The 14,902-nt window shown below is 38.8% G+C and overlaps 1 protein-coding gene across 4 annotated transcripts in view; it reads left to right on the top strand.

Moving 5' to 3' along the window:
* Positions 1–14,902, top strand: part of KHDRBS2 (KH RNA binding domain containing, signal transduction associated 2) — a 374,758-nt gene that overhangs the window by 300,876 nt on the left and 58,980 nt on the right. For all 4 annotated transcript variants that reach the window (XR_012883163.1, XR_012883161.1, XR_012883162.1 and 1 more), the window contains one exon: positions 1,235–1,317. Coding sequence is in view for 1 of the 4 variants with exons in the window: in XM_075861986.1 (XP_075718101.1) it covers positions 1,235–1,317 (83 nt within the window). In the remaining 3 variants the exon portion in view is untranslated. The remainder of the gene's footprint in view (positions 1–1,234; positions 1,318–14,902) is intronic.

Here is a 14,902-nt window from a genome sequence, read left to right as displayed (position 1 = left end):
TTCTTCAGCGGGCCATCCGTTTTTTTAACAGATAGCACACTGACCTATTCATTTCTATGGGGCCATGCATACATTTGCGTGTGCCCGATCCGCAAAACTCAGAGCAGGTCCTATTCTTGTCAGTGTTTGCGGATCAGTCTCGCCCATTCTTTTCAATAGCGTGTTAAAAAAAAACAGACCGCACATCCGTGTCAAGTCCGTGTTTTGCGAATCTGTGTATTTCGGTCATATAAAAGGTCACGAATGTGTGGATGAGGCCAAAACCAGGAACGGAACCTAAACAGAAGAAATATATAACGAAAGGCCTTATAGGTCTCCTCTCCTGGATCCAATTCTGGTTTTGGCTAAAAGAAAACACATGCAAAATCTGCAGCAAATCTGCACTGTGGGAACCCAACCTTAGAGTGTATTCTCAAAAAAAGGTTTCAAGCTTTAGCCTATTATTTTGAGGTTTAATAAAACAAATAAAATATAATTTGTTTCTTAAAGGGTATGTTCACCTTTAAATTCCATTCTACAGCCTACATATAGAATTAATCTGCATAAAAGTTGAAGGATTTTGCAATACATTGGATTACTTATCTTGCACTGATTCTAAGGCCCTGTTCACACGGAGTATTTTGACAAGCTTTTTGGAGCGGAGACTTCTCTGCAAAACTCGTCAAAAACCAGAAAATGCCTCCCATTGATTTTAAGAAGGGACATGCCCTATCTTCGCGCGTTTACGCCTCTGACCTCCCATTGATATCAATGGGAGGCAGAGAAAGCGGATTTCGCTGAGTTTTTTGCTCGTAGCACTCAATGGGCGCGAGCGAAAAACGCAGTGAAAGACGCGACTAAAAACGCGGCAAACGACATGCAGGAAGGACAAAATCTGTCTCAAAATCCCAAACGGAATTTTGAGGCAGAATTTTCCTCCTGCAAAAAACTCTGTGTGAACGAGGCCTTACAGTTATTGGTGTTTCAAGTTTTATACAAACTTTAAAAAGAGCTGACTAAACAGATAAACTTCTTTGTACAAATACTGTATTAGGTGGTTTTATTTTTTGCAAAGGTGGTTTCATTTTTTTTGTTCAAGCATTTTACTAAAGTATGTTTTTTTTAATAAATTTTTGTATGGATGTCTATTCTAAATGCATGGCTTCTAACGAACAAGAACAGAACTAAACAAACATTGTGTTTAATGTAATAAAATCTACTTTTAATAATGCTAAGCTTCTCTATTTGTATGAAGGGCTATGATGATGGCTTTGGAGAGGATTATGATGAACAGAGCTATGAGGATTATGAGAACAATTACTCTACACAACCAGAGAGGTATGTATTTTGACCACTGAATGAGTTCCTGTAATACAGTATACGTATATTATACCTGTAAGTATATGAGGTGTTTATAAGAATAAATTAATTTAGGCTTTATGGATATATAGTAATACAAAACCATATTTTCACAGTCATGGGTTTGGGAAAACTGCTGTCAATCAGGCAGAAGCTTTTGCTTTGTATTTGTGACTCTGCCATAAATGTTTGAAAGTTGAGGATCCCACCTCTGGGACTTGCACCTGTCTTCCAAACAGGGGTCCCCCGACCCCGTCCCGTCTGGTGTAGATGCCACTGGCATTCACTTCTATGGGAGTTATGGAAACAGGGTAGCTCATCGAGTTTGACTATTTCTGGAATCACATCCTCTTCTGCACTGATTCACCACCAGGATGCAGCAGCCGTTGGATGCCATACCAAGTGGAACTGGGTTTGGGGGATCCCCGTTTGGCAATTAGGTTCGGGTCCAAAAATTGGGACCGGCATCTATCAGTCATTTATGGCAAATCCTACTGATATAGTATGTCATTAATGTCAGCCATGAGACAACCCCTTTAAGTTTTAAAATTGTTTGTGAAAATGTGGGCAGTTTATTTTCACAGGACAACTGTGGTCCTTAAAGACAATCTGTCACTAGTTTATTAATTCCCTATCTCCTAACTAATCTAATAGGCGCTTTGATGCTGATAGCTACTGTGTCATATTCTTTTCAAAAACGTTTATTAATTGCAAAGTTATGTGCATTTTTATAAATATGCTTATTTGGCTATACCTGCCAAATGGGAGGTTACTCTTTCTTTTCACTCAGGGCGGTATAATGTTTTCTGTATGACGCTTTGCAATATGCATCATATAGTTCTCCTCTTCCCAGCCCAGCAACACAGCCTGATCATATAGTATACAGCTTCCATTCCCGACTGTGTTTTCAACTGGTGATACCTCCGCTTGTTTCACAGCTAGATATTGTCACCAGACCAACTGATCTAGGTGGTCCACAGCCCGAGATATGGCTACTTGAAGTGATCACCCTTCCCTCCAGCCTCAGTCTCTCACACTGTGATTAGGACAGCGTCAAAGGCTGTGACGTGGCTCCACCTCAGGAGAATCGCTGGTGTTGATACCCACTTCTCTACTGTAGCCTCATTTGCATATTTAGAAAAAAGCTTATAACTTTTAAAATAAAAAAACTTTCTTGGACACAATTTTCACTAGCATTATCAGTGTGACAGCGCCTATTAGCTAGGAGATTGGGCATTACTAAACTAGTGACAGATCCTCTTTAACCAGTTGTGGACCACCCATAGACTATAAACGTTCGGGCGGTCTGCAATTAATTCTTCAGGGACGTTCTAGAACGTCCTGCAGATATACACTGTTTGCTGCTCTGTACCGGCATTTAGCTCTGTGAAACAGCTGTTTCTCGACTGCTAACATCAAGGAGCTCTGCCCAGAGACAAATCAGCATGGTTTTTGGGAATATGGTCATTGTGACAACCTGTCACAATGATCATAACACTCCCCCCTCGTATCTTCTATCTATCTATTCCATAATAAAGATATTACACCACGTTCCAAATTATTATGCAAATGTTATTTTTCGCTAATTTTCCTAAATAGTCGATGCAAATGACAGTCAGTATAATCTTCAAGCCATCAACCGTTGGAGTATAATGCAAATTTTATTGAACAAATCTCCTAATGATAACAGATTTTTTTTTAGAAGTAAAAAACTCAAAATGCACTTTTTCAAATTATTATGCACAACAGAGATCAAAACATTTTAAAGGTTGTAAAGAGAACTAAAACGAGTAATTTGTTGAATTTGCAGCATCAGGAGGTCATATTTACAGAAATCAAAAGCTCTTTCAATCAAAAAAAAACTTAACAGGCCAAGTTACATGTTAACATAGGACCCCTTCTTTGATATCACCTTTACAATTCTTGCATCCATTGAATTTGTGAGTATTTGGACAGTTTCTGCTTGAATATCTTTGCAGGATGTCAGAATAGCCTCCCAGAGCTTCTGTTTTGATGTGAACTGCCTCCCACCCTCAGATATTTTGCTTGAGGATGCTCCAAAGATTCTCAATAGGGTTGAGGTCAGGGGAACATGGGGGCCACACCATGAGTTTCTCTCCTTTTATGCCCATAGCAGCCAATGACACAGAGGTAATGTTTGCAGCATGAGATGGTGCATTGTCATGCATGAAGGTTAATTTTGCTACGGAAGGCACGGTTCTTCTTTTTGTACCACGGTGGTCAGTCATAAACTCTACGTACTTTGCAGTGGTCATTTTCACACTGTCAGGGACCCTAAAGGGGCCTACCAGCTCTTTCCCCATGATTCCAGCCCAAAACATGACTCCGCCACCTCCTTGCTGACGTTGCAGCCTTGTTGGGACATGGTGGCCATTCACCAACCATCCACTACTCCATCCATCTGGACCATCCCGGGTTGCACGGCACTCATCAGTAAACAACACGGTTTGAAAATTAATCTTCATGTATTTCTGAGCCCACTGCAACCGTTTCTGCTTGTGAGCATTGTTTAGGGGTGGCCGAATAATAGCTTTATGCACACTTACAAACCTCTGGAGGATCCTACACCTTGAGGTTCGCGGGACTCCAGAGGCACCAGCGGCTTCAAATGCCTGTTTTCCTGCTTTGCAATGGCATTTTAGCAGCTGCTCTCCTAATCCTATTAATTTGTCTGGCAGAAACCTTTCTCATTATGCCTTTATCTGAACGAACCCGTCTGTGCTCTGAATCAGCCACAAATCTTTTCACAGTACGATGATCACGCCTAAGTTTTCTTGAAATATCCAATGTTTTCATACCTTGTCCAAGGTATTGCACTATTTCATGCTTTTCGGCAGCAGAGAGATCCTTTTTCTTTCCCATATTGCTTGAAACCTGTGGCCAGCTTAATAATGTGGAACGTCCTTCTTAAGTAGTTTTCCTTTGATTGAGCACACCTGGCAAACTAATTATCACAGGTGTCTGAGATTGATTACAATGATCCAAAGAGCCCTAAGACACAATACCATCCATGAATTTAATTGAAAAACTAATAATTAAATGTTTATGACACTTAAATCCAATGTGCATAATAATTTGGAACACGGTGTAGAGCCCCCTGTATATAGTGGCCCACACCCCCACATATAGACCCCCCTGTAGCTAGTGCCCCACATACAAAACCCCCCTATATATAATGGCCCACATAAAGACTACCCCCCCCTGTAGATAGACCCCCCACTATAGATAATGCCATTCACATTTTTATGAGAAAAAATATATAAACTTGACATACTCACATGATCCCGTTCCCACGCTGTTCACTGGCGATGCAGACATGCTCTCTTCTGAGCATGTCTGCTGGAGCTGAACGAGCGTCGTCCAATGACGCTGATTGGCGGGGCAGAATGACTTGATTGGGCACACCTGGCAAACTAATTATCACAGGTGTCTGAGATTGATTTACAATGATCCAAAGAGCCCTAAGACACAATACTATCCATGAGTTTAATTGAAAAACTAATCATTAAATGTTTATGACACTTAAATCCAATGTGCATAATAATTTGGAACACGGTGTATACATATTTTTTCTTGTCATTCTATCTATCTCGACCATAATAAAGATATTATAATAATCATCTAGCAGATGCAGATTTTTTTGTGTCATATAAATAAAGATTATTTCTATCTATCTATCTATCTATCTATCTATCTATCTATCTATCTATCTATCTATCTATCTATCTATCTATCTATCTATCTATCTATCTATTTATCTATCTATCTATCTATCTATCTGATAGCATCAGTGGAGCAAGGCAAGCGAGTTCACAGAAGTAAGAGTCAGTGATACAGCAAATAAAGTCCAAACAGGACTCAATAGTCAGAGCCATAAGTGAGCCAATCAACCCTGTGTCTGCACCTATTTATGCACAGGCGACAGGTGCAGCTAATTGACCAGCAGTCCAGCCCTAATGACAGAGATGGACTAGAGATTTTGGAATACACCCTACTCTTCTCCAGTCCGACTCCAGGTCCTATTCCAACTAGGCAGATTTGTGAAGACTGAGCTTTCCATTTTAAACATTTCCTGGAGAAAAAGATCAGGGCCGGCTCCAGGTTTATGTGGGCCCTTGGGTGACACAGACTTAGTAGGCCCCTTTGAGGGGGAACTCACGGCAGCAGTAAAATGGCAGGAAACGTCACTTTGTGCCCCCATATAGACGTTAGGCCCTGTTAATGTCCCCATATAGAAGTTAGGCCCCCAGTTTGTACCCCCATAAATTTAGTCCCCTCTGTAGATAGTGCTACAGAGCCCCCCTCCCAGGTTGTGCCACACAGACCCCCTTCCAGGTTGTGCCACACAGCCCCCTCAGGGAGTTGCACACAGCCCCCCTCCCTGGTAGGGCCACACAGCCCCCATCCCTGGTAGTCACCCCAGAGCCATAGTCCCGGGCAGAGCACTACTAGCACTCTACCTGGGACCAGGGGAGTAGCTAAAGGCTCAAGGGCCCTGGTACAATAAGTTGGAAGCAGGATAAGCGCAGTCAGCGCTGTCTGGCAACGGGGGCCCTATGGGCCCCCCAGGCGTAGGGGCACAGTCACAGTTGTGACTCCTATAGCTACGCCACTGCCTGTAACACTGCTCTGCTCCTGACAACACTGTCCATATATGGACAGCAATGTCAGGGGTTTCCCCAGAGACGGAGTCCCGGAAAACAGAGCCGCTAGCAGAGCGCCTGGGTCTCCTCTCCTCCTTACATCACGTCCATACATGGACAGTGATTTCGTAACGACAGCAGCATCAGCACCCGGCAGCCGAATGTGCCCCCCCAAGTGTAGTGGGCCCCGGCACTTGCCCGGGTTCACAGGGTGCTGACGCCGGCCCTGACTAAGACACATACAACAGGACTTTGGGGAAATGTACCTTCCCTCAATGACTTTACCTGTTACTGTCTCACACTATCTATCAATCTATCAATCTATCTATCTCATATATATGGATATATAGTATAATTTTAGACTGGGGCCACACGGTGACTTTGACCGCGACACAGGTCACGCGGACAAAGATCGCTATGTTCTGTAGACTACATGGCAAGTAATGAGAGTGAGGTGAGGGTCATTTTACTTGCGATGTAGGCTATTGGACAAAGGGATTTTTGGCCATGGGACCTGTGTCGTGGCCAAAGTCATCGTGTAGAACTATACTATATATCAATACATATTAGATAGATAGATAGATAGATAGATGATTATATTTTTGTGTGTTATACAAATAAAGATTATTATTATTTCTATCTTCCTATGTTTTTATCTTTATCTTTCATATTGTATACTGATATATTGTACAGTTTTGGGCTGGAGCTACATGGTGACTTTGGCCACGACACTGGTCGCATGCACAAAGATCGTTTTGGAACCAGCTTTGAAATATTTGCTCTCCAAAAGCCAGTTTGTGCAACATTCATTGTAAGCTCAAACTTGCGCCCAGCGTGTATGAAATGCACACATAATTGGTATCGTTTAAGTCAGCAGAAGTTGCCAAATATGTTTTTAGGTGTGTTTACCCAGTGGCATGCACCAGATATAAAAAAAACATCACCTAAATTCACATATTCACATTTCTGTTTAATTTATTTGTCTTTTTTCCTTTTACATTTAAAAAAAAGTTAAATATATCATTTATTATTAAAAACAAGACCAAATACATGTAGGTTGGAAGAGTAATAGAACAGCAATTTGCTTTTAAATTGGCACATGGCTAAAACTTGAAAATGGGCCTGGCCAGGAAGGGGGGTAAAGCCTCTGGTCAGGATGTGGTTAAATAAATTTAGAAATAATTAAAACATTGGGAGGCATTTTTTATTAAAGATCAGAAACAATTCAATGTGAAACATATGTTACAGTAGCAAGGAAGAAGGATCGGTCAAATACTTTTTCCTCACCTCTGCATACTAGTAACATTTATGTTCATACAATCCAGGCCTAGGGCTACCTACACAATACTGCACAGTAGAAACATGGGGAAAAAAATGAATATGAACATATACCACAGACAATTATTTTATCATTTTTTTAATGACTTCTGTTTTTAAAGAAACAGTACGAGGAACATGTTCATCATTTCTATTCCAAGTCAAAATCCACATCAAAACTGGCAAATTTAGATAATTTTGCTTTTTTTTCCCATCAAAAATTAAAGCCTCCTATGAAAATCTTTTTTGATTGCATTATGTGAATGACATTTTTAAAGATTCCATTCACTACAGCTGAACGCTAAAAATAGTACTCTAAGATATTCCCCAAGGTATAAATCTTTTGGGAAGGTAATTAGGAAGTAATGATCAGCAGAGTCACCAATACAAAGTAAAAGCTTCTGCCCGATTGACAGCAGATCTGTTTTCCCATTCCTCTGCCAATCTGCTAGTGCACTAATAAAGAATATTTTTTCAGCTGACTGTACATATGAAGTCTATAACCAGAACCACAAAATAACAACAACAACAACAACAACATTTCACTTGCGAAATGCACTGGTCTCCTGTTGATAATGCTATAGCATATGTTTAGCAATTTATATGGTAAAATGTTGTTATTAATCACCTAGAGTTTAACTTTTAGTCTTTCTTAAGTAGCCGGCGTGTAAATAGAAGGCTGCGTCATCAATGGTAATACATTTCTTATTCTATGCCTTCTGATCCACTTATAATGGTACAGCCTAACACTTAAAATAAGAATATTCCATGCAAATTACTTGCAAACCCTTTACTGTTTGTATTCTTCTTAGCCGCTAATACTTGCGTGATGTTGGCTTCTTCATGTAATATTGCTAAGTACCCGTTGTTATACTTTGAACACACAAAGGCAATAATTGATTAAAGGCTTAATAGTATGGTTTATAAATGCTAATACCTATGCAGAAAGCCTATGTTTTTCACCTCTTATCTGTGTTGTGCATCAGAAACACAGTTAGCTAACAAAAAAGAAGTTAATTCGTACCAGAAAGTTAAGTACATCCACTCGCTTCTATATTCTGCTATTCAGCAAAATCTTAAAACATTGCTTTAATAACAATCTCTACATCACCAGGGAATAAATATATTGAACGCTTTGCTTTTGTGATAGAGTCACATAATACAAAGTGAACCACGGGTTTCAGGTTTTAGAAGTTAATGCCATAGTACAAAGTAGCAATCAATGGTTAAGAATGGTTAAATAGTGCTGACACTGCTATACTGTATTATAGACCTTTTATTTTGACAGGTCGTCTTAACCAGAGTCCCTTATAATTTAATTATAAACAAATGTATAGTCCAATCTAAGTCGGTACATTCTTTAAAAAGTAAGATCAATAATATTTCTGCGTGACCAACAAAATTATTATAAAACAAAATAATTAAAAAATTATATATATATATATATCTTGCTAAAATGGGATGTGTTGTAGATCAGGGGCTAGATAAAATAATACACTTGCACCACTACATACTTAAGTATTTTTTCAGCATTTGTATTATTAAAGGATATATATATATATATATATATATATGTGTGTGTATATATACACTACCGTTCAAAAGTTTAGGGTCACTTAGAAATTTCCTTATTTTTGAAAGAAAAGCACAGTTTTTTTCAATGAAGATAACATTAAATTAAGCAGAAATACACTCTATACATTGTTAATGTGCTAAATGACTATTCTAGCTGCAAACGTCTGGTTTTTAATGCAATATCTACATAGGTGTATAGAGGCCCATTTCCAGCAACCATCACTCCAGTGTTCTAATGGTACATTGTGTTTGCTAACTGTGTTAGAAGGCTAATGGATGATTAGAAAACACTTGAAAACCCTTGTGCAATTATGTTAGCACCGCTGTAAACAGTTTTGCTGTTTAGAGGAGCTATAAAACTGACCTTCCTTTGAGCTAGTTGAGAATCTGGAGAATTACATTTGTGGGTTTGATTAATCTCTCCAAATGGCTAGAAAAAGAGAGATTTCATGTGAAACTCGACAGTCTAATCTTGTTCTTAGAAATGAAGGCTATTCCATGCAAGAATTTGGCAAGAAACTGAAGATTTCCTACAACGGTGTGTATTACTCCCTTCAGAGGACAGCACAAACAGGCTCTAACCAGAGTAGAAAGAGAAGTGGGAGGCCCCGGTGCACAACTGAGCAATAAGACAAGTACATTAGAGTCTCTAGTTTGAGAAATAGACGCCTCACAGGTCCTCAACTGGCAGCTTCATTAAATAGTACCCGCAAAACGCCAGTGTCAACTTCTACAGTGAAGAGGCGACTCCGGGATGCTGGCCTTCAGGGCAGAGTGGCAAAGAAAAAGCCATATCTGAGACTGGCTAATAAAAGGAAAAGATTAATATGGGCAAAAGCACACAGACATTGGACAGAGAAAGATTGGAAAAAAGTGTTATGGACAGACGAATCGAAGTTTGAGGTGTTTGGATCACACAGAAGAACATTTGTGAGATGCAGAACAACTGAAAAGATGCTGGAAGAGTGCCTGATGCCATCTGTCAAGCATGGTGGAGGTAATGTGATGGTCTGGGGTTGCTTTGGTGCTGGTAAAGTGGGAGATTTGTACAAGGTAAAAGGGATTTTGAATAAGGAAGGCTGTCACTCCATTTTGCAACGTCATGCCATACCCTGTGGACAGCGCTTGATTGGAGCCAATTTCATCCTACAACAGGACAATGACACAAAACACATCTCCAAATTATGCAAGAACTATTTAGGGAAGAAGCAGGCAGCTGGTATTCTATCTGTAATGGAGTGGCCAGCACAGTCACCAGATCTCAACCCCATAGAGCTGTTGTGGGAGCAGCTTGACCGTATGGTACGCAAGAAGTGCCCAGCAGGCCAATCCAACTTGTGGGAGGGCCTTCTGGAAGCATGGGGTGAAATTTCTCCCGATTACCTCAGCAAATTAACAGCTAGAATGCCAGAGGTCTGCAATGCTGTAATTGCTGCAAATGGAACATTCTTTGACGAAAGCAAAGTTTGAAGGAGAAAATTATTATTTCAAATAAAAATCATTATTTCTAACCTTGTCAATGTCTTGACTATATTTTCTAGTCATTTTGCAACTCATTTGATAAATATAAGTGTGAGTTTTCATGGAAAACACAAAATTGTCTGGGTGACCCCAAACTTTTGAACGGTAGTGTATATATATTTATATATATATATATATATATATATATATATATATATATATATATATATATATATATAGCAAACAAGAAAGCAGCAGCACTCACACGGAATCAATCGATCAGGTGCCCAGCAAAACGTCCCGATCCTCGGACGTGTATTGATATATAAAGAAAGAAGATTTGCAGCACTCCAATGTGAAAAAAGTGGTGGTTTATTCAATCCAAGAACAACAGCAACGCTTCAATCCTACAATAGGATCTTTATCAAGCCTAGTGACACATCTACTACAGGAAACTCATATAGGGTTGAGACTACTTAACATAATTAGTCTCATTATAATACAATCAAGTATACAGTGTTGAAAAACTCATATAATGCATGTTATAAGGTATCATTATGAAACACAAACATGATACAGAAAGTGCGAATGTGTATATATAACAGTGTAAGTGGCAATGTACAGTGACACAAACATTAAAAACAACTGATTACAACATAATCATTTATGCCTCAGCGGTGTTAGAATCAATCGTCATAACCCCACTCACCAACCAGAACTTCAGATACATCAGGTGAATCATTAGTATGTAAATTCGTAAGCATACATTGTAGCAAACCGCTGCACACCTAAAGTCATTAGACTTTAATACATACGTATAAAGCCAAGAGACGGAAGTGTATCGTCGATCAGTAGCGAGACGCATCGGACGCATCGAAATGATGTAATGCTTGTCAATGCGTTCCACTGAACTGGTCATGTGTGAAGCGGCTTCATAGGTTGCCAAGCAACTGATGCAACTATGTAACGGATAACCAGTAACATGGCTGTGTCGGACAAAAAGTCTATATTGTAACCAAAACAAGTAAATTAATCAATGCTCCTCATGGTAAGGAATGGAGATATTAAAATAGAATGGAGATATTAAAATAGTTTGGCAATTTTATGTTATTTTAGCAAACCGAATAATACCCCGAATGATACTAGTGGTCCTAGTGACTAATTAAAACTAAACCAGAACAAGAAACAAGTCACGACCAGGTGTTTGAAAAAATACAAATAATCTTTATTAAAGTCAATTAGACACATGGAGACAACGTATAACACTTAGACATAATAAAATGCCATGGACCCTCGAACACAAACGGAATCCGAACGTAAAAGCAGAGTAGCCCCCCAGATGTAAAAATGGTCTGACACAACCTATATATGGCTAAAGTGCATAAGTACATATTAATGAGCAGGTACTAGGCATGGTACGCTTTGCACAGATGAACACATAAATAAGTATAGAGAATATATATAAGGTACAATCTAAGTAAAAACGACATATAAAGTAGTATACCTACACCTGCGTATAAGAAGATAAATAGGAGATCAAGACCAAGAGGGGGACCTCTGCTTAACCCAACGCGCGTTTCGCTGGTGCTTCGTCAGGGGTTGATACCCTGACGAAGCACCAGCGAAACGCGCGTTGGGTTAAGCAGAGGTCCCCCTCTTGGTCTTGATCTCCTATTTATCTTCTTATACGCAGGTGTAGGTATACTACTTTATATGTCGTTTTTACTTAGATTGTACCTTATATATATTCTCTATACTTATTTATGTGTTCATCTGTGCAAAGCGTACCATGCCTAGTACCTGCTCATTAATATGTACTTATGCACTTTAGCCATATATAGGTTGTGTCAGACCATTTTTACATCTGGGGGGCTACTCTGCTTTTACGTTCGGATTCCGTTTGTGTTCGAGGGTCCATGGCATTTTATTATGTCTAAGTGTTATACGTTGTCTCCATGTGTCTAATTGACTTTAATAAAGATTATTTGTATTTTTTCAAACACCTGGTCGTGACTTGTTTCTTGTTCTGGTTTAATTTTATGTTATTATATCAGCTTCTTATGAATGATCCACACGTTGGCACAAAGAGCTCTGTCCGCAATTAAGTATTCAGAGCATCCTTCTACCTAGGGTTTTAGGAGCCACATAGCATCGTCTTCACGTGCATATGATGTCCCATCCCCCTCATCCGTGTAACGGACCAAGATTGTCGTATCAACGACCCCATTTCTCATAAAGCATATATATATATATATATATGATTCTAACACCGCTGAGGCATAAATGATTATGTTGTAATCAGTTGTTTTTAATGTTTGTGTCACTGTACATTGCCACTTACACTGTTATATATACACATTCGCACTTTCTGTATCATGTTTGTGTTTCATAATGATACCTTATAACATGCATTATATGAGTTTTTCAACACTGTATACTTGATTGTATTATAATGAGACTAATTATGTTAAGTAGTCTCAACCCTATATGAGTTTCCTGTAGTAGATGTGTCACTAGGCTTGATAAAGATCCTATTGTAGGATTGAAACGTTGCTGTTGTTCTTGGATTGAATAAACCACCACTTTTTTCACATTGGAGTGCTGCAAATCTTCTTTCTTTATATATATATATATATATATATATATATATATATATATATATATATATATACAGGGTGGGCCATTTATATGGATACACCTAAATAAAATGGGAATGGTTGGTGATATTAACTTCCTGTTTGTGGCACATTAGTATATGGGAGGGGGAAACTTTTCAAGCTGGGTGTTGACCATGGCGGCCATTTTGAAGTCGGCCATTTTGTATCCAACTTTAGTTTTTTCAATAGGAAGATGGTCATGTGACACATCAAACTTATCGAGAATTTCACAAGAAAAACAATAGTGTGCTTGGTTTTAACGTTACTTTATTCTTTCATTAGTTATTTATGTCATTATGGGTGTCAGATCCGAGCATTCCTAGATGAACAGTTTCCTGGAAAGTGCATTGGTCGTCGTGGGCCAGTTGAATGGCTCCCTAGGTCTCCCAATCTGACCCCCTTAGACTTTTATCTTTGGGGTCATCTGAAGGCAATTGTCTATGCTGTGAAGATACGAGATGTGCAGCAACTGAAACTACGGATACTGGAAGCCTGTGCTAGCATTTCTTCTGTGGTATTGCTATCAGTGTGTGAAGAGTGGGAGAAGAGGGTTGCATTGACAATCCAACACAATGGGCAGCACTTTGAACACATTTTATAAGTGGTCAGAAACTTGTAAATAACTCATGAAAGAATAAAGTAACGTTAAAACCAAGCAGACCATTGTTTTTCTTGTGAAATTCTCGATAAGTTTGATGTGTCACATGACCCTCTTCCCATTGAAAAAACTAAAGTTGGATACAAAATGGCCGACTTCAAAATGGCCACCATGGTCAACACCCAGCTTTAAATGTTTCCCCCCTCCCATATACTAATGTACAACAAACAGGAAGTTAATATCACCAACCATTCCCATTTTATTTAGGTGTATCCATATAAATGGCCCACCCTGTATATATATATATATATATATATATATATGTATATATATATATATATATATATATATATATATATATATATATATATAGGGAAAAACAGAGAACACAGTAACGGCACCAGGACTTCAAGGTAGATGACAGCAGGATGGATCTATTCACCTCAATACAGCAACATATTGCCAAGGATGGCTTGAGAAAGGTTCCTGTTGAACCGAAACATTGCTGTATTGAGGTGAATAAATCCACCCTGCTTTCATCTACCTTGAAGTCCTGGTGCCGTTACTGTGTTCTCTGTTTTTCCCTATTCTGAATTGGGGAATTGATTCATCCCCTGGTGACGAGCACATGGCCTGATTTTGCAAGTACTGGAGTGCTGTGTTCATCTATCTTTGGACTGTATATATATAAAAAAATATATATGTATATATATGTATATATATATATATATATGTATATATATATATATATATATATATATATATATATATATATATATATACTCTTGACTAAATAGATCTACCATTTGTGTTTACAGCTCCCATGGCCTCCTATGTTTCTCCATGGTTAGAATCCACAATACAAACCCTGTATGTAGTCTATTCCTGCAGCTTTTACTCCCTTATAACACACGACCGCAGGATCAGACTACACACAGGGCTTTGTTTGTTCTGTAACCATGGAGACACATATGTCTGCATTGGAGATGTAGACACAATGGTAGGATATTTTAAATCAAGACTATTTGCAAAGCTGCTTAATTTTTATTGTTTATTTTAGAAATGATTGCAAAGGAGTACATACTGTATCCTTTATACTTAATTTCCAGAAAATAAATTGTGGAGCTTGTGCATGACAAGCTGTTAAATCTCCAATAGCTGTCTTCTGTTTTCAAAGTTTTGGAAGGATGTGGTAGGGTTAGTTTAACCTGTGCAATTGAACAGGTTGATAGGCTATAGCCTAACTACAGCCTTGATCTGTTCATAAGAATATTCTCACATTTATTCCTTGG

Source organism: Rhinoderma darwinii, chromosome 4 (assembly GCF_050947455.1).
Source record: "Rhinoderma darwinii isolate aRhiDar2 chromosome 4, aRhiDar2.hap1, whole genome shotgun sequence".
Lineage (NCBI taxonomy): Eukaryota > Metazoa > Chordata > Amphibia > Anura > Rhinodermatidae > Rhinoderma > Rhinoderma darwinii.
Note: the sequence above shows the minus strand (reverse complement) of the source record. Positions and strands in the feature narration are given on the sequence as shown.